Source organism: Nanorana parkeri, unplaced genomic scaffold (genome assembly GCF_000935625.1).
Source record: "Nanorana parkeri isolate BGI_ZX_2015 unplaced genomic scaffold, ASM93562v1 scaffold25, whole genome shotgun sequence".
NCBI classification, from domain to species: Eukaryota; Metazoa; Chordata; class Amphibia; order Anura; family Dicroglossidae; genus Nanorana; species Nanorana parkeri.
The window spans coordinates 1,116,966-1,136,774 of record NW_017306293.1 but is presented as its reverse complement, the minus strand read 5'-3'; the positions used below and the strand labels follow the sequence as shown (position 1 = coordinate 1,136,774).

The 19,809-nt window shown below is 43.7% G+C and overlaps 1 protein-coding gene across 1 annotated transcript; it reads right to left on the bottom strand.

Moving 5' to 3' along the window:
- Positions 1 to 1,406: 1,406 nt before the first annotated feature.
- Positions 1,407 to 8,542, bottom strand: LUZP4 (leucine zipper protein 4). The gene is made up of 5 exons (XM_018564889.1): positions 7,360 to 8,542; positions 6,006 to 6,076; positions 2,681 to 2,826; positions 2,101 to 2,301; positions 1,407 to 1,964 (listed from the first exon to the last, which is right to left on the bottom strand). The coding sequence occupies exons 1-5, from the start codon at positions 8,476 to 8,478 to the stop codon at positions 1,411 to 1,413; spliced, it is 2,091 nt and encodes a 696-aa protein (XP_018420391.1). The 5' UTR covers positions 8,479 to 8,542; the 3' UTR covers positions 1,407 to 1,410.
- Between the last annotated feature and the right edge of the window lie 11,267 nt (positions 8,543 to 19,809).

Genomic DNA, 19,809 nt, shown 5'->3' with positions numbered 1-19,809 from the left:
CAAACAAAATAGTGCATGCAGCATTTTTTCTGATCGCACCAGAACTGAACACAGGCATTGATGTACCACGCATGCTGGTGTGGCTGATCGCACTGTGGCTGCGGTGCCATTGACTTTAATGCCATGCCCCCTCCCATGCCAGAACGCAGTGAGCCGGCTGGGATGCGGTCCAGTGCTTTCCAGCTCTGAACCGTGCCGGAACACACTGGGGCTGGTGTGAACTAGCCCGAAATCCACCAGAATAATATTTTAGCAACAGATGGAAAACCTGTTGGGTTGAATCATCTGTTGGCTTCTTAATATTTCTTGGATACTCCAACACTGAAATCTCCCTGCCCTAATTACTGACCCTGTTGCTGTCCACCTGAGAGTGTTGGATATTCCGGCCCACCCCTGCACATTTCAGAACCTCTTGCATTCTCCATAACATAACATAAAATAATGAAATCCCCCTTAATATATATAGAAAATCCCAATAGGAAGAGTGGAACAGTTGTGCAGACCTATGAATACAAGGTGGTCCAACATCTACAAAAAAGAAATCTGGCATATCAGTTTTGGGTGACCTGACCCTTTAAGATAGCATCTGCCTTAACAGTTTGGATGCCTTTCACTTTTCTACTGCATAGGATAATAGAACACAAAGTGCAACATTCAGAAATAAAAAGTGCCAAAGGTAGAATGGAAAGGGGCAGAATATTCCTGGGATCATAGATGTTCTGCTATGAAAGGAAATAAAACATAAAAATGGAGTTAAAAGAAACACAACCTAACATGATGTAAATGGCAGTACTTAAGCAATGTAAACATTAAGAAAAAGAAATCACAGCTAAATCAAAGGAAAACTGCAGCAGTCATAAGTAACACCAGTTAAGTTACATATCATGATAAACGTTTGGAATTCCACTGGATTTCAGCTCTAGTAGTTCCCATGCTGTGCTAGTTACAGATTAGTTTACAGTGTGTGTGTGTGCTGCATATGTGAAAGGTAAGCATGGCCGCTGTTGGATGGAAACATATTTTGTGTAATGGCTAGTTTGTTGCTCAAGTTAGGCTTCATTTTTTATTTCTATTGTTATATAAAAATTATATGTATCTTTCTTAGTCAGACACAGAACAATTAGGTAAGAAGTAAAGTCAGAACTGTTTGACATTTGTTTCAGGTCTGTGACTTGGAAAGCATTGAAGGTAAAAGATGAGGATTACAGTCAGGCAATTAGCATCTTTTAAAAGGATGTCACCACTGGCATCCTACATATATCTTTCAGTAAAAATGTCCTTTAATCAGACTATACAAACATTATTCATAATATATATTTCCATAGAGAGTTCCAAGTATAAGAAAATCTACTTTTCACAATTACTGATGTTGTGCTAAGAATTTCCAGTCTTCGTTTTACTGAAATGTAACTACCATACTTTGTTCAGCCCCCTCTGGCTTTTCTTGAATGGGTTAACGGAGAGCAAATCACGGAAGGATTTTGCCCTCACAAGCTGACCGTCTGCTAGGGATGGACTTCGTAGGCTTTTTTGTGGACTGTAGATACAGTGCTGCAGGTTTAGCTCTGAAGCTGCAATCCTTGAGTCCTTCTTAAGCATGACACGACTAAAGAAACGTCCCCATGAGCCTTTAGGGGTTTTCCGTACGTCTCCTAAGCTGGATGACAGGGAGTTGATTTGAGGTGAAGGGGGGCAGCTGTTATAGCATTCAGAATAAAGGGAAGCAGAGGCTGGAGTTCTAGGAGTTCGTGGTCCAAGGTCAGGGAGAGGATTAGACACTCCTGGCTTACAGCGGTATTTGAGTGCGAGCTTGCAAATATAGCGCTCGGCTTTACAGCGCTGCTGGATGGCACAGAGTGGTGGAGTAGAAGAATATGTATAGTCGCAACTAGTCCTGTCATTATGTTGAGTGATGTCATACCGTGAAGTGGAAATGGAGGATAGAGAATAGCCTTCCAGTGCACCTGCAGGAAGTGGATAACAAAGTGGTAAGTTACAGCTACATCTCATACAATGATTTTGCATCCTATTGTGACTTAGTTCAAGTGTTTTATTTCATATGAAGACAAACTTTATGGATTTATGCAATCTTTTTGTTACCTGCTGATATGGGTCTCCTTGGTTGTGCCCTTCCACTTTGCAATTCTTTCCTGCGTTCGTTAGTATAGTCTATGGACCTTGGCCTAATCACTGAGTTTCGGTGTGGTGACATCATAGAAAAGGATGTGTGGCAGGACGAATCACTACAAAGGGAGGAGCAGGAAGACGAGATGGAGTCCAAATCACTATTCTCATAGAATCCTGCAGAGAAGGAAATCAAGACTGTATTATATTGTGCATTACTAAACTCACTGGTTACTTTACATACAAAACTATATAAAATACTAGACTTAAACAAGAAAATTACAGAATTGCATTGGCCATATGAGCACAAATCAATCCACTCAATCAATGACACTTTTAGGATGTCATCTGCCAAACGTATATGCTACATTGTACAAAACCAAAGTGCTTTCCAGGCAGATCCAACTTCACTTAGTACACCAAATCTGGCCAGCCTTGTCAGGCATACCATGTTGGACTGAAAATACATTGCATAGCATCTATGAATTAATCTGTACTTTATATAGAAGATTTGGTGGCACGCAGGACCGTTTTTCAGAAGTCTCTTGTAACATACCTGAACTGTGAGTCGATAAGCAGTTCCCACTGAACCTTCTAGTAAACAGAAGATCACTGGTCACTCCAGAACTTCCAAGTCTGAGACGAGGTGCCAAGGATCCAGAACCGATTCTACGTAAAAGGTAAGGTTCTGTTGGCTGGAAAAATTGAAAGATAAGAAAAATGGGTTAAAGGATGAGCAGAATCAAAATGATAATGTGCCATTAACAAGACGCAACTATATAGTATGGTAGAATGCATATATAGTAGAATATGTTCTCCTCACTTACTATTCCTGTGACACCAGTTTAACTAGGCAGGAAAGTGAGGGGAAATCACTTAACAAGGACACAGACAAAAAATAAACGCTGGCAGGGGTTTTCACCTTCTCCTACATACATTTGTATAACCTTGCTTTGCAGCCTTTGTTGTTAGCTGCCACCTTTGGCAAAAAGTACCATCAAAATGTTAAATCTAATGATCATTTTTCCTGTGAGATCACTATGAGGACTGCAGCTGTGTTTTTAACATTTCTGGATTTAATACTCTAAAATATTTGATTCTTTTTAGCTGAAATGTAGCTTATAGGTGTCAAATATTAGCAACCCCTTACATATAGTGGAAAGGTAGTTCACCAGACCATCCACTTGATGGCGCTATGCCAGTAAAATAGAGGCTTCAAATACTTTGTTTCTGCTGGAATCAGTAACTTTGGAAAAGCAGCTTTTGATTTTAAGAGATAAATATTCACCATATTATTCCTATTCTGACTTGAATGGCTCTGCGTACCTTGTAAAGTGCAGTCTAATATGTTACCATTATAAAAATATGTGAAAGTAAACCTATTTATTTTTTCTTTCTAAACAGAAATTTTTCATATATATATCCTACAAATCTATAAAATATAACAATATATAGATACTTGTTCACACCATCTGCTGTGTTAGCCATTTTTTCTAACACAGAATGCAAGATGAGGGGGTGATGGCATGCAATACTTTTTAAAGCGCACTTCAATGAGATGCAGTACAACCACATCGCACCACAGTGAGCCCATAGAACTTAATGAAATGTCACTTGTGACATTTCAATAAAGTTCTAACAAAAAAAAACCCAGTGTAATGCAGCTCGATCGAGCGCATCGGCGCTGTCCAGGCACATGCACACCAGCAGGGGTTGAGCGTGCCTGCTGGGTGAACAAGACGTAAAGCAGATATGATTTATAGCTCATTAGTATTGATACTTAGTATTAGCATTGCTCACTCTGAGTAACTCGCACATGAAAACATTGAGACTTATAAGGCTCCATTCACACAGGAGGGGTTGTCCGCACCTATTTGGCCGGCCGAATACATATGGAGCCACTCTAAACAGAAAAAACAATGCACTTTAATGTACAAAGTCTTGTCCAGACTTTGATGCGGCAGCGCGGTACAGACCTCTTGCTGACATGCTGAATACATTGTACCCTTGTTGTTTGTGGTTCCTATAACTTCAATTGTTATATGCTGGAGACGTCTGCCATCCTCTTTACTAGCTGAGTTGTTTCCAAGAACCACCCGCACTCCTTACGGTCTGCAACCTCAGCTTCTAATGACATGCCGTGACAATCTTCAATAAACATATATTGAATTCATCTGTGTGTGCACGCCGGTGACCTGATCATTCTGTATTAACTGAGGGTTAACCATAAGGCTCCATTCACACAGGAGCAGTTGCGCTGAATACGCGCAAAGCCGCTCTAAAGAGAAAAAACAATGCACTTTAAATGTGCACTGTGTAGACCTTTGCGGCTGCCGCGCGGTACAAAACTGCGCAGCCCACAAAATAGTACAAGCGCGATATTATGGCGGATTCCGCATGTTCGCGGTTATATAATAGCATCAAACAAGCATAATGCGTGCAGATTAAAGCTTTTTGCGTTTTTGTCCCGCGTGGGAAACGCAAACGCTATATGTGAATGGATCCTCAGACATGGAAGTTTGTGGGCCTGAAGCATACAACTGATATGAAACAATAATAAATCGTATTTCCCTTTTCAGTTCTATTTCCTCTTTTTATCTTCTTGATGAATCTCATCCACCAAAACATAAAACCTGTTACTGCGAGTATCTATAGCCCTGCCATTAACTAGGCTGTCTCCTTCAAAATATTCTAGTTTCTCATTAATACCTTTAACAGCACTTAAATATTGCTGACAGCCTATTTCCCAGGTACGGTAGAAGACTTTGCCCTGCAATTAGACACACGGATACCCTAAACACACCTTACACAAACACACACACCTTTTATTTAAACAGAGGTCCAGAGGGATATATATGATCCTATTGTGACCTTACAAGGATAAAGACATTTCCTGCGTATCACTGCTACTGTGTTACTCTACATAGAATAGAGTGTTCATATTACTCTGTTTTGTAAGCATTTAGGCCTCATTCACACTAGAAAAAGCCGGCATGTACAGCTCCGTGCTGCGTGCATGGCCATACCAAGCAGCTCCCAGATAGGACAGGTGCTGCGTGTGATTAGTACGCAGCCCCTGTCCTTCTCTATGGGAATACGCGGCCGTATGCCTCTGGAGCCTCTCTCTCCCCCTCCGTTACATTGGTCTAAGGTACCTTAGTCATTACATTCTATACACATGGGGGAATTTATCAAAACTGGAGCAGATGTGCACCAAATGCACCAAAACGCATGTAAATGCGAGATGTGTCTATTCGCTAAAATCTCATTGGCTGCCTCAATGGACTGTTTCAGCATCTAGAAGCATATGTGTGTAAACACGCGTCATGTTCAGCATCTAGAAGCATATGTGTGTAAACACGCGTCATGTTCAGGATCTAGAAGCATATGTGTGTAAACACGCGTCATGTTCAGGATCTAGAAGCATATGTGTGTAAACACGCGACATGTTCAGGATCTAGAAGCATATGTGTGTAAACACGCGTCGTGTTCACCATCTGGAAGCACAGAAAGCATCTGACAGATTTTGCAGACGGCTCTCGGCATAAAAACACAAGTGGACAGTTTTCATTTGTTACTTTGTTATGTAAAGGAAAAGATAGAATAGTTGTGGGCCTGGTCACATCAGTGTTGTTGTCTCTCCTGGTGCTATCCTCCCCATGAGCAGAACATCTTCTTAAACCAGCAACAAAACTTTAGTCTTCCATAAAATGTGTATCAAATTGTTCTGTTCACAAAAACATTCCTAAAAAGAAACAGGCAGTGCCTTATAAGAACAGCAACCCCGCACTGCAAGGGTTAAGTGCTTGGTTTTTTTCTAGGGAACGCATATAAAGCAGTTTTACTTTCCTGATCCCGGCTCCTGGGCGGTCATTGCTCACTTCTTTTCCCCCTCCACTCCAGATGCTGGAATGTTCTTTGGCATCCACACATCTAATGCAGGTTTATAGACCTGGATAAGACATGATGACGTCAGTGGTCATCATTTAGACCACCGGACCGAAGGGGAGAAGAGGCTGCAGGGACTGGTCTAGCAGCCTGGTGGGAACTAGCGGGACCGAGGATCAGGTAAGGTGCCTCATAGAGAAAACAAGCACTTATCCCTTCCAGTGTGAGGGTAGCCTCACTGCAAGGGCACATGTTTTGTTTGGCCAGAGATGGGCTTTAAGTCTGTACACCCAATGTAATGGTTATCGTAAGGAATTGTACGAGGGCAATTTATTAAAACTTGAACAGACAGAATCTGGAGCAGATGTGCATGGCAACCAATCAGCTTCTCTCTTCAGTTTGTTCAGTTAATCTTTGAAAATGGAAGATAGAAGCTGATTGGTAGCCCTGGGCACCTGCTCCAGTTTTAATATATACCCCCCCAGGTATATTATTGTGATTCATCCAAGCTTGTATATTGACCTCCTACATGAATATGCTTTATAAATATATAGAGGGGGATTTATCAAATCTGGAGCAGCTGTGCATGGCACCCATCATTTTCTTCTTTCAGGCTAAGTACATTTCCTGCCAGTACAGAAGAATATCTGTTGATCCTGTTAGAAATTCAGTATCCTTGTCATTTTCTGTCTACTGAACAATGTTGTTAGTTTTTCTAGTTATCTTCTGCGAACTACACAACCCTTCCTGCTTATTTAATGGAGATGATAGGAGAGGGAGGTGTTTTGTAGTCCAAATCAGGACAGCACCCTAGAATGACAACCCTTCACTGTGCAGTTAGTGCCCACTGAAGTGACAGTGGTGAGCCCCAGTGCCATGTGTTGTTAAATGCAAGGCACTGTTTACTTTATTTGCAGCGTACAAACTGTACACCCCACTCATGTCCCCTCACTGCAGTGCAATCTACTACACTGCAGTGGCCTGGGTTGCCATCCAGTGTGCCGTGGAACAATGCAACATGTCTGCATTTTTCTGCAGCACAATGCACCGTAGATAACTCCTGCTCTGCAGTGTGAACAGGGCACATAAACAATTGTCTGCAAATTATTACTGCTGAAAGACGCAGCTTCCCACCCAAGTGTGAATGAGTCCCACGCATCACGCATTGTCCCTGTTGGACAAGAAGTGTGTTACTAGCAGCATCACCAGGAGCAAATAAAGGGGGGGAAAAGTATTTAAAAAGAAAACTAATGCAGCCAGCACGTTTAGGGACTAGTAAGCTGCAATATAGAAAGATTTTGTTTTTAGCTTTATATAAATCCTATAAACAATGTTCTGTGATCTCACCTCTGTGCCTTCAGTCACTGGCAGGCTGTCCTGGTCTATATCCTTCTCCTGTGCCCTTTGCGCTGGGCCCGCTCCGTTTCCCCATATTGGGCTCTGCCAGCTCTCTGTTCTGTCTCTGCAGACACTGTCCTCTCTTTCCTCCATCTCTCTGGATCCTGTAGCCTCTCCATGGTCCCTCTCCTGGATGTATCTGGATCCTGTAGCCTTTTCATGGTCCCTCTCTTGGGTCTCTCTGGATCCTCTGACCTTTCCATGGTCCCTCTCTTGGGTCTCTCTGGATCCTCTGACCTTTCCATGGTCCCTCTCTTGGGTCTCTCTGGATCCTCTGACCTTTCCATGGTCCCTCTCTTGGGTCTCTCTAGATCCTCTGACCTTTTCATGGTCTCTCTCTTGGATCTCTCTGTATCCTCTAAACCTTTCATGGTCCATCTCCTGGATCTCTTTGGATCTTCTGACCTTTCCATGGTCACTCTCTTGGATCCCTCTGACCTTTCCATGGTCCCTTTCCTGGATGTTTCTGGATCCTGTAGCCTTTCCATGGTCCCTCTCCTGGATGTTTCTGGATCCTGTAGCCTTTCCATGGTCCCTCTCCTGGATCTCTCTGGATCCTTTGACCTTTACATGGTCCCTCTCTGCATCTTCTGGTAGGATCATCTTCTGTTGCAGCTCCTGTGACAGTACATGGACCGGGCTGGATGGCACCCTGCTTCGGTGGGGGTCATTGGGCCCCTGAGCTCTTCCCTTCCCTGGCTCCAGGCTGTGGTCTAGATCTGGAAGCTGTGAGGTGGAGGATCTCTTCCGACGTTTTCCCATGGTGTTCCTCTGTCTGAGCCCAGACACCTCTTCTTCTATATGCTCTAGCTCGGAGTTCTTAGCTCTGGCCGAGTCTTGATTCCTCCACGCAGCTTTCCCCCGACTCATGCTGTCTTCTGCAGCCAGATTCCTTGGCCATTTGGACCAGTTACTCTCCCGTGCCCTCCGCTGGTCACCCAGGACCCCCCTGACCCTGTCCTCTGCTTCTTGTCTCATGTCATGGAGTTCTCTGAGACTTTCTGTGGTCACCTCCAGGCACCGGGAGAGCCACGCACGGTCCGACCCATGGCAAGGATGAGGAGACATGTTGAACAATGGCAGATGAGAGCGATCCTCCGTTCAGACATCCATGAGGCAATGGGACAGTGCTGAGGCAGTGATCCTGAACACCGTGTACAGATTGTATCAGTCCCCAGGGGGCCGGCCAGCCAATCACAGCTCGGGGTAATCGGATCCTTACATGTCACAGTTTGGACAATCACATTCCGGATGCCAGAGCATGGACAATGAGAGCAGAATGCACAGTCCTGGCAACCAGACCGTACTCTGCTACCAGGACACACTGTTACTGGGCAACTCTTCACCCGTGGGAGAGAAAACTCCACGCACGACACCACAGCACACTTCTGTACACTCTTTGTCCACACTTCGGGCGCCTCAGACTTTTTAAAGTCAAATACGTCATGTACTGGGCGGGGCTTACCGAAGTATGTTGTTAAATGTTATAAGTATTGTGTTCTTTCCTAATGTCTGCAGATAGTAGCAAATGTTTCGCTACAACTAAAGAAAGTAACAATTCTGCCAGCATACGAGTCCTTGTATATCTTTAGATTGTCCCTGTGTGGATGAGTACTGCGTGAGGAGATATGAAGTTCTATGGCGACTTTATGGAGTTTAGACCACGCCCCTCGGTGTTCCCTCTCAGAGCAAAAAGCATCCCCTGGGGCTATTCACCTCAGACTCAGCCTATGTGAATCTTTTGTGAGGCACAGAGATGGGGCTGAATGAAAGGCTGCAGGTGAAGAGTCATTCACTGCCCTCTGCTCTCTTCTCCTTTGAAACACAATAAACCAAAAATGTTAATCTGTGGGGCATGGGAAATCTGAGGGGCATGGTGAAATAGCACAACCACAATAATATTAAGGCCCGGCTCACACCTCCACGTTTTTAGCCCATGCATTGGAATGCAAGGAAACAAAATTGTCATAGAAACACTTTAAGGGCTGCGGCACATAACAAAAATGTATGTAAATGTGCTACAATGCATGGGAAAAAAACAAATATCTATTGGTCGAATCTTGACCGAGTCCTGCTAACCAAAATTCGACCATCATGTGGCCCTATCAGGAACCCCCCTCATTCGACAAAAGCCAACCATGCTGAACACACGGCCGCCAATGTGCACTTGGAGAGGCAATGTTGATGTTATGATCCCAAAGTTTCAGATTGTTTGTTGTTGGTTTTTTTAGAACGTTTAGGAAATGTTACATAGTATTTGAGGTTGAATAAAGACACAGGTCCATCAAGTTCACCCTTTGTGTGTGCATGTGTAGATATGAGTCCCTGTGTGGTCTAATCTTTAAAGTGACATTAAAGGATAAATTTTTCCCTACTCCCGATGTTAATGTCAGCACTTACCTTAAATGATGTCTCTTAATCCGATCTTCTTTCCTGATGTTTTCATCTGTCCCTCCAGCGGTGCGGCGGCTCTCCGATCCAGCGCTGACTCCTCTCTGCTTGCTGGCACTTCTGATCCCACGGTGTCTGCATGCGGGTGCACGCGTCCGTAGACTTACCTTGCGTCTCTGCTCGTCTCCCAGCCGAGAATCTGAACTGTGCATACCCCAAGATGATTTGCAGTCGCCCAAACAGTTTCGTTTTCTCGGGCGGGAGCACACAGCGAAAACAAGGTAAGTTTAAAACGTTTGTTTTTTTTTAAAACTGTTTGCCTATATCTACTGCTTGCTAGCTTGCTATATCTACTGCTTGCTAGCTTGCTATATCTACTGCTTGCTAGCTTGCTAGCTTGCTATATCTACTGCTTGCTAGCAGTAGATATAGGCAAAACAAACGGAAGGGTTTAGAAACCCTTTAAGAGTACCTGTACCCCTGTATGTTTACATTCTCTGAGGATGGTATCTAAATGATTTTTTGAATGATTCAATGCTCTGTGCTGATACCACTGCTTTTGGAAGAGAGTTCCAAAATGTAACCACTGTAACCTAAAGAAGCCCATACGCCACCAATTTTAGGTTAGGTTACAAAATGTTACATTTTATTTAGTTCTATCAGCCACAGCATGACGTGCGATGTGGTTGTACTTTGTTGCATCAATGTGCCTTGTCTTTGCTCTGGGACTTTGAGGGGAAATGCCAGCCAACCTGGTGTGAGTAAGACCTTAAACTAGTGAGCCCCTTCACATCTATGCAATGCTTTGCATTATGGGAATTGAGGCATGACCGTTCTTCTGTGCTTTTTTCATGGGCTTAGCAGCCCATAGAAGTCTATGGCAATGCATGCAAAAATGCACATATAATGCATTTTGATGTTTTGGTTTTTTTGTTACATTTCCAGCTCCTGGTAAAAATGGTAAGAAAAAGTTGTTGACTGGTGACAGTGTCCATTTTTTATTTTATGATGACATTTCCTTTATTGTGATGAGATTGCTCAACACAAGACACCGAAATCCAGGAACAAGATGCTTCCCAAAGTCTACAACTATGATGTCAAGGCAGGGAAACAGTCCTCATTGACCACCTCATGATGCATGAAAACAATTATTTACACATCAAAAACGTACTGCAGCACATAACAAAAATGTATGTAAATGTGCTACAATACATGGGAAAAATAGAATTATTGGTCGAATTTTTGATCGAGTCCTGCTAAGTCAACCAAAATTCGAACATCGCGTGGCCCTATCAGGACTATCCCCCCCCCCATTCGACAAAATCCAAATTTCCAGATTAACACTGACTGCATTCACTGTTTGGGGGTATTCTGACTTTGGCCAATTCACCACTGTCGGAGTACAATAGATTGGCAGGAGGGACTCCCATATCCAGGATTTTAGCGCAGAAGTGGGAATCGTGGGGATTTTTCTTTTTCAGCCTATGGGGCTAATGGAGAAAAAAATGGCCAGTGCATGATATGGAAGTCCCTGAAAGTTTTCTGTCACAGCCACCTTACCAGGCCTGGGGCCATAGCAGGTGTCCACACTGTCCAGATAACACCCCCCCCTTTCCCCACATGCATCTTCATTAAAGACAATGGAAGTAGTGGAAACACAAAACAATCAGTCAATCAGTACCATTTCACCTTGCAGAAAAGCCCAAGGACACCTATTTCTGGATTTTAACATTTCAAAGGTGCATATGTCATGTTTGCTATATATATTAAAGGTATGCAATATGTTTAAAGAACAACTCTGGGCAATTGACAAAGTAACCCTTGCAGTGGGGCTACCCCCGCACTGCAAGGGTTAAGTGATCTAGGATGTGAAAAAGATATACTAATTTTACCCTTGGTCCCACCAGACCGGTCCCTGCAGCCTCTTCGCCCCCTCCGTGCCAGCGGTCTAAGAACCCTGAAAAAAATCATCATGTCTTATACAGCGTACTAGATGTGAGGATACCGAGAGACACTCCACTACCGGAGTGGAGTTGGGGGGGAGAGGCTGTGGGGACTATTCTAGCAACCAGGTCAGATCAGTGATTGAGTGAGGATAGCTTTTTGATTTTCCACCCTAGACCAAAATGAGCACTCAACCTTTGCAGTGCGGAGGTAGCGCCACTGCAAGAGTTAATTTGTCGTTTGACCGGAGTATCGAAAACACAATTGGTGAAAGGCAAAGTAGTCATACGTGGCTAGATTTTTCGTTGTCAACCTCGCAGCCCAATTGAGAGAAAATCGATAGATTCCACCATCCACACATAAACAGCGTGGATGGAGGAATCTCTGCTGCCGGCTATTGATGCAGCACACGTGGCATCCATGACTGTTTTGAGTACCCAAACAGTGACTGCATTTGATAAGATGCAATCACTGATTGGCTAAGAATTCTCCACCCAGCTCAGTTGATGTTTAGTTCAAATTTAAGACAATTTCGACGGATTCAGCCACAACTGAAGCCGTGTCTGGACAGCTTTACAATTTGGGGAATTTTGCAATTCCTTATCGGGATGTTGGCTGTATATGGGTTGACAGAACTTAACCAAGGGGGTAACTACAGCCTGTGTGGCCCTTGGGGGGTCTGGATTCAGATAGGGCCCTGGCTCATATGTTTCCCCTTACACTGAAAGATTTCTTTGATTGCTCTCTCAGGGTTTGAAAAACACAGACTGCTTGCTACTATATGCAACGTGTGCTATTCTGCACGATGGTCCACTTTTCAAAGCCAGCTTAGTTCTGGCTGACTGCAAGGGATGAGCTCCTCTGCTCGGACACCCATCCGTCTCAGGATAGGCATAGCATATGAGGAGTAGTGATGAGCCTGGGCTTGGTGCAAACCCAGTTCACCCAAGCCCACTGAAAAAAAGAGATGAGACCCCAAATAAATTAGGACTGGAGTTCACAAAGGTGCCCGAACATGTCAAATTGGTTGGAGGCAGATTGCTTGATAACTATTTTTTATATGGACTTAAATTAAAGGAATGGTACACCTTCTACATATCTTGTGACTCTCACTTGGTCAGGATGGTGCTAAGGGACACTTTGGGATTATAAATCTGCCGCACGTTCCGATGTTTGTCATCACATGTGATGACAAACATCCTGTTATCAAGTCCTGCTGACTCGGCCGAAATTCAAGCTGTTTGTAGACCTGCCAGCAAGACTTTTGACAAAGGAGCCAAGCCGAAACATGGGACCAAGCAGTGATGACTGCAACCAATTGGCTGCAGTCACTCTTCGGGTATTCTGACAGTGGTGGGCACCAGCAAGGGAAATTCCCTTATTCACACAGTAGGTGTTTTTCCTCATTCAGGTCATGGTAAAGCCCTAGTGTGCAGCCAGCTTAATGAACCCGGCCTGCACTTCTGGACTGTGAAGTGACCCGCTCAGTTTGCATGGTTAAGTCATCGGTTACAGTGACTCGTGTGTTATGGGGTGTAGAGGAAGCCATGAAGGGGTGTATTTGTCACCCACCTCTCACCCACTATAGAGATGCATGATAGGTCACATTTCACTGATTAGGGCCCATAAAAACTTTGCAGTGGGGCCCATTGTTTTGTATCAACATAAGCTGCTCACACAGGGTGTTCAAACGTTCAGAATACCCTTTTATAGTAAAAAGTCTCCAGAGTGCTGCTGAGTGCTCTGAAGTAAACTATTGCAGGCTAGCACATGCCAAGCTTATAAATTCATGTGAATGCTGGGGGAGTACAATCATCACAGTGACGCACTTTTCTGAAAATTTGCTGGTGACATCTCTGCTCTTGAATTCCCAGCTCTGCAAGTAGATTGGGACTGTGTGAGGGTCAGGAGCTATAGAATATCTCATCACTGGAAATCTTGAAGTGAGGGATTAAAGAAACTACTGAGTAATAAAAATGCTAGCATACAGTATACCCAAATAAAATCTAGTTCTAGGTGGTCTGACCAGAAATGTTTGATTAGGGGTGTATCTAGTGTAGGGTGCATCTAGTATCCCTTCACTCTTGGCACTTGCAGTTGTTGATAGCCATGTGTAGAGGCCATATCACATTGTTTGAGCAAATATATGAAGTGATAAAGGAAAGATCACCAACTGGAGCAGCGTCTAGCTTTGTATGCGGAGCTGGTTTTAGATGTCCCTTCCAGCTTTGTTTCTGGATTTACACTCATGGGTGCAGAGGTGGCTGGACAAGACAAAATTAAGAAAAAGTCAAATCCTTCACTCTGTTTTTTAGCCTTTCAGCCAGTTAAAACTACAAAAGCCTGCTGAGCTTTTAATGCTACAGTTTACCTGCCATCATTCCTATTTACCTGCTGATTAAATGCTTTTTAAGAACGTTGAATAAGTGTCTGGGGGAGGAGGGATGTCATAAAATGTAAATGCAGGTCTGAATAGTGTCATATACCGGGGTGTGTCACCAATCAGGGCAACTCCAACAGCACTTTCAAATAGTGATGGTGCCTGCACACAGACAAGTGAATGAAAGTGTATTTACAACATTTTGTGTTGCCAAATAGTCTACACATGGGCGTATTACACACCCAACAGCTTGAATTTCAAGTGCAAATCTTGTGAGCAAGCAGCGGATGTATATATTGCCTGTGCCTTCCTTCATCTCACACAAAGATTGTAATGCATACGTAGCACAGGTCATCATAGTGTGCACAGGGATGTAGGCTCTGTAACATTAAACTCAATGAGATGCAGTGCTGCTGTGAGCAAAAGTTGTCCATCACAGCTTGAATTTATATGACATGAATTGCTTTCAAGGGAAAGAATAATATGTTTCCAGTAAGCAAATATTGAAGTTATTATTGCAGTGTTTACCGTAACCACTTGCTGACCGGGTGTTTAGACCCCCTTCCTGGCCAGGCCATTTTTCAGTATTCAGCGCTGCGGTACTTTGCCATTTATTCCGTCATGCAACCCTGTACTGAAATGAATTTTATACTATTTTTGGGGGGACAGATAGAGCTTTCTTTTGGTGGCATTTATTTTTTACTATATTCAGGAAAAATTACTGAAAATGTCGAAAAAAAAAAAAAAAGTTTTTTTACATTATGTTATAAAACATTTATTATTACACCAATTTTTTAGTAAAATATAATAGACCGGGTCACGTCGGGTAAATAGACACAAAACATGTCAAGCTTAAAAATTGTGCGCACCCGCGAAATCGCTAAAAACTAGTATACCCAAAATTGACCATAGGCGACGCTTTAAAAGCTTTTACAGCTCATCAGTTTAGTGTTATCAGTGATTGATGGCCCTAAAATTATTGCTCTCACTGCAACGTTTGCGGCGATATGTAACATGTGCGGCGTAATGGGCGCAATCGTTGTTTTTGCAGGTATGCGTACCTGACGCATGTTTACATGCGTGTATCTAGGGGTGGGGACTTTTTAAAAAAAATTGTTTTTTTCAAATTCTTTTTTAGGTGTAACTTTAATTTTTTGGGGCGGGAAACGTTAATTTTTTTCCTATTTTTTATTTTTATTTTCACTTAACTTTATTGCTATCACAGAGGGGGCTAAGAAACACCCCTCTGTGATAGCAAAAGATGTGACAGGTCCTCTTTATGGAGACATCAGGGGTTTCCAAGACCCCCAATGTCACCTAGGACCCCCCTGAAGAAGCTGATGAAACAGAGATCTGCTTCATCAGCTTCTCTCCAGCATCTGAAGCTGCAGAGTGACACGAGAATGCGGAAGTGATGTAATATACACCACTTCCGCATTCTGACACCGGAGAGGGGTCCAGAGGGAGATCGTGAACCGGCCTCCCTCTAATCCCCTCTCAGAGAGCCACTATGCTGGTCCCGGGCTCGCACCGGGACCAGCGTGACAGCGGGAGGGGGAGAGCCGCGGAGGGTGGGGGGGTGCACATAACGGGACCTCATACGAGCGATCCGCCGGCTCTATAGCCGGCGGAAGCGCTTGTTTGTTAACAGGCATCGCTGCCGGGTTTTACATTTCGTGTCTTTCGCGCACGCGAGTGGGCGGGGACTAACAGGCCATGTATACACGGCCTGCCACATCCAGGAAGCTCCCGGCCGCCGTTTATACACAACGGCCGGCCGGGAGGTAGTTAAACTTTCAGCTCAAATCAGCTAAATGCATTCCAGGAGCATCTAAACAAAATAATGTAATGTGTTTTGGAGTTTTGTTTTTCTTTATTTAGCAGACAAAGCCTGTCCCCCGCCAGCATGCTGCAGGGAGGGATCCTTGCTCTCTGTTTGGAAGCAGAGGTCTCTCTGCAGAGGTCTGTCACACACCCTGCTAAGTCAGAGCTAATGTCTGAATGTCTGCTTTCCAAAGGATCCTTGCTCTCTGTGGAAGCAGAGGTCTCTCTGCAGAGGTCTGTCACACACACCCTACTAAGTCAGAGCTAATCCCTGCTTTCCAAAACTGTAAAGCTTTGAAAATCTTGAGTGAAATGTATTAAAACTGGAGCAGACAAAAACTGGAGAAGATTTGCACGGCAACCAATTTGTTTCTCTGTCTCATTTTCAAATCTTACCTGAGCAAACTGAAGAGAGAAGCTGATTGGTTGCCATGGGCAACTGCTCCGGATTCTGCCTGCTCCAGTTTTGATACATTCCCCTCCTTGTGTGTTGATGCCCCTGTAATGGATCTAACTCATTTAAACAAAGTTCAGTTGGGCTTTTATATAGAGCCATTTATGCATCTCGCATTTAGATGTAAAAACATGGACACCGTTCCAAGCTCCATTCCGTTCCAGCAAAATATGAAAAACTGTACAGCACAGAAGTTTAGGAAATAATACAAAAAACTTTCAGGAACTAAATTGTGTTGCCACAATATCAATGACAGGTAAATGAAATAGCTACTAGCACTGATTAGATTTCTTGATGTGTATATGACTATAAGCTTTGCTATTGCAGCATACAAACAGTTGAGCTGTTAAAGAGAGTAAAAGCAGCATCCCCCACACAGCCAGAAAAAAAAAAGGTGATGACCCTCCCCCATCACCCAGCTTGTGCATACCACCTCTTGCTGACATGCTGAATACATTGTACCCTTTTTGTTTGTGGTTCCTATAACTTCAAATGTTATATGCTCAAGACTTGTGGTTCCTATAACTTCAAATGTTATATGCTCGAGACGCCTGCTGTCCCCTGTATTAACTGAGGGTTAACCATAAGGCTCCATTCACACAGGAGCGGTTGTCCACGTGCGTGGAGCCACTCAGAAAAAAACACTTTCCACTTTCAATGTGCATAGTTCAGACATGCGGCTGCAAAAATAGTCCAGGAGCGTTTTTTGTTTTTTTTTGCCGGATTCCGCACTTTCGTTAGTATATACATAGTTACATAGTTACATAGTATTTGAGGTTGAATAAAGACATTAGTCCATCAAGTCCAACCTATTAGGATCTCATTCTAGGAGTACCCGTACCCCTGTATATTACGGTCCCTTAAGAAATCGTCCAAAAGTTTCTTGAACAATTCCACATTATTTGCTGAAATCACCGCCTGTGGCAGTGAGTTCCATATAATATATAATAGTAGAAAACGAGCGGAATCAGTGCTGATTACAGATTTTAGCTTTTGCGTTGCCATGCAGTCTGCCATATGGAAAACCGCACGGATTGCGCTATATGTGAACGGAGCCTTACTATTTATGGTCTTGCCTGGGTTTAGGCTACCAAAGAGCTCATCACATAGAAACCTGACAGCTGCTATATTTCCTAAGAAGATGCAGTCATGGTGTTGTCTGTTAGTATTCATAGCTAATCTACCTTAATGCCGATGTATTGTTCAAATGCCACAGAACCAGACCACAGGACTTTCATGCCTATTGTCTATCATATAACTAGTGTGCATCCATATTCCCAGTTTAGTTAGAGACAAAAATATATTGCACACTAATTCTGGGTTGCATTCAGCCTGATATGAACAGAGTTTAGTACTTTCTAGAACATGTACTTTAAATCTATAGTGTATTTGTTTCTTGAATGAATATGATAATATGCTGCAGCATTCCTTTGACATTCCCATTCTACATTGAGGTCAAGAGAGTAATCTATGATCGCTGGTGTAAAGGGACATGATTATTTGTTGAAGCATTGGTCTGTCTTTTGTGTTCTGCTTTCAAAGGAAAGACTACTAGTGTCTTGCAATTCTGAGTATGCACATTTCCACCGTGGTATTGATAGGTATTCTTTCTGTGCCATTTATATTACTTAGGAGGAATGGCCTCTTTCTCCCTGCTCAGTCTCTAGGACATCGGCTAAAGAGAAATCCCCGCCGGTACCCGCCAGGGATGCCCGTTATCCCCTCTTTTCGCTTTGGCTATCGAGCCCCTGGCACATCTTATCCGAGAATCCCCCGGCATCCGAGAATCCCCTGACATCTCAGGTCTTCCAATTGCTGGTCACCACTACAAGTTGAGTATGTTTGCAGGTGATGTCCTCCTTGCAGTCACCAACCCCCTTGTTTCTTTACTCAACTTGCAGTCTCCCCTTTCCGAGGAGAGCATATACTCAAATATACTTGGTGCTCTTTCTGGTTTGCAGGTGAATCCTTCCAAATCTCGGGCACTTAATGTAACCCTCCCCCCATCCCTGGTACTGACGCTTCACCAATCTTTTAGATATCATTGGGAACAGACTAAACTCAAATATTTGGGAATTTTCCTCACTAACTCTTATTTTACTCTTTTTGAGGCTAACTAAGCTCCCCTTAGGCATAAACTTCAGGATCTGCTTCTGCATGTATGGTCGACATATTCAATCTCTTGGTTGGGTCGGATTGCTGCCTCCAAAATGACTCACCTCCCCAAGCTACTTGACCTTTTTTGGCATTCTCCCGGTCGAGTCCCCCCATTTCTTGCGTGTTCTTCAGGCGCAAATTTGAGATTTATTTGGCAGGGTTGTAGACCACTTCTCTCCAGGCTGGTTATGTTTCAATATAAGAATGAGGGCTGGTTGGGGGGGGGGATCTCGCGAAATATCTAGCTGCACAGTTAGCTCAACTTACAAAGCCTCATGCCAACACTGAAACCCTTTTGTGGGTGGCCTTGGCGGGGGTGGACTGCGACCCTCTCCAGATACGTAGTCCTCTCTGGCTCTCCCCAGACAACAGATGTTCCCTTTCTAACCCGATTACTTTGCACTCCCTTTATCTTTGGGACAGTGCTAAATATTCTGGTGGGCTTATGTCATCTCATTTGCCTCTTCTCTCTTTTATCCACATCCATCTTTCCCTCCGGGTATGAAGCCCCCCCCAGGCTTTTCGTTGCCGGGTGGAGGCAGACTCCACGCATTTCTATAATCACATCACCCTTTTCAAGATAAAATCGTTTTTTTTCTGCGCTACGGTCATCTTTTCGCCTACCAGCCTCTGAACTCTTTTGATACATGCAAATAAAGCACTTTATGAGCTCTACTATTCGTCTACCATACGATCATCCATCACCCACTTTGAGACTACTGCTGGGATGACCCTTACTCGCCTGGTCTGATAACTTTTCTATATAGTTCTTTACTGTCCAAGAGCTCTCCTAGACCCTATACTTCTATGCGAAACTGGGAGTCTGATCTTGGGGGCACATTGGATGATGAGATCTGGGCCTGTTCTTGAAATGTTGCTGCCATGGAAGCTAACTATAAGGTTCTCCTGCACAAGTACATGGTACCTAGTAGGCTCTCCCACACAAACCCCAGTTATTCACCCTATTGCTTTCATAGCTGCTTGGAGAGGGGTGACTTTTATCATATTTGGTGGCCATACCCAATAGCACAGGCATTCTGGACTCAGGTAGATGACCTGCTTCAAAACCCTCTTCCAAAGACAGATTTCATTAACCCCTAGAGAAGCCCTATTGAATGTTTGTCCTGACTGCTTTTCCAAATATCAGGTTATTTTAATGACACGTCTTGTCATCTGCAAAGCAGGTGATAGCTGGGGCATGGCTTTCTGATATGTTTAGTATATCAGTGGTTAAATATAAACTGAATTG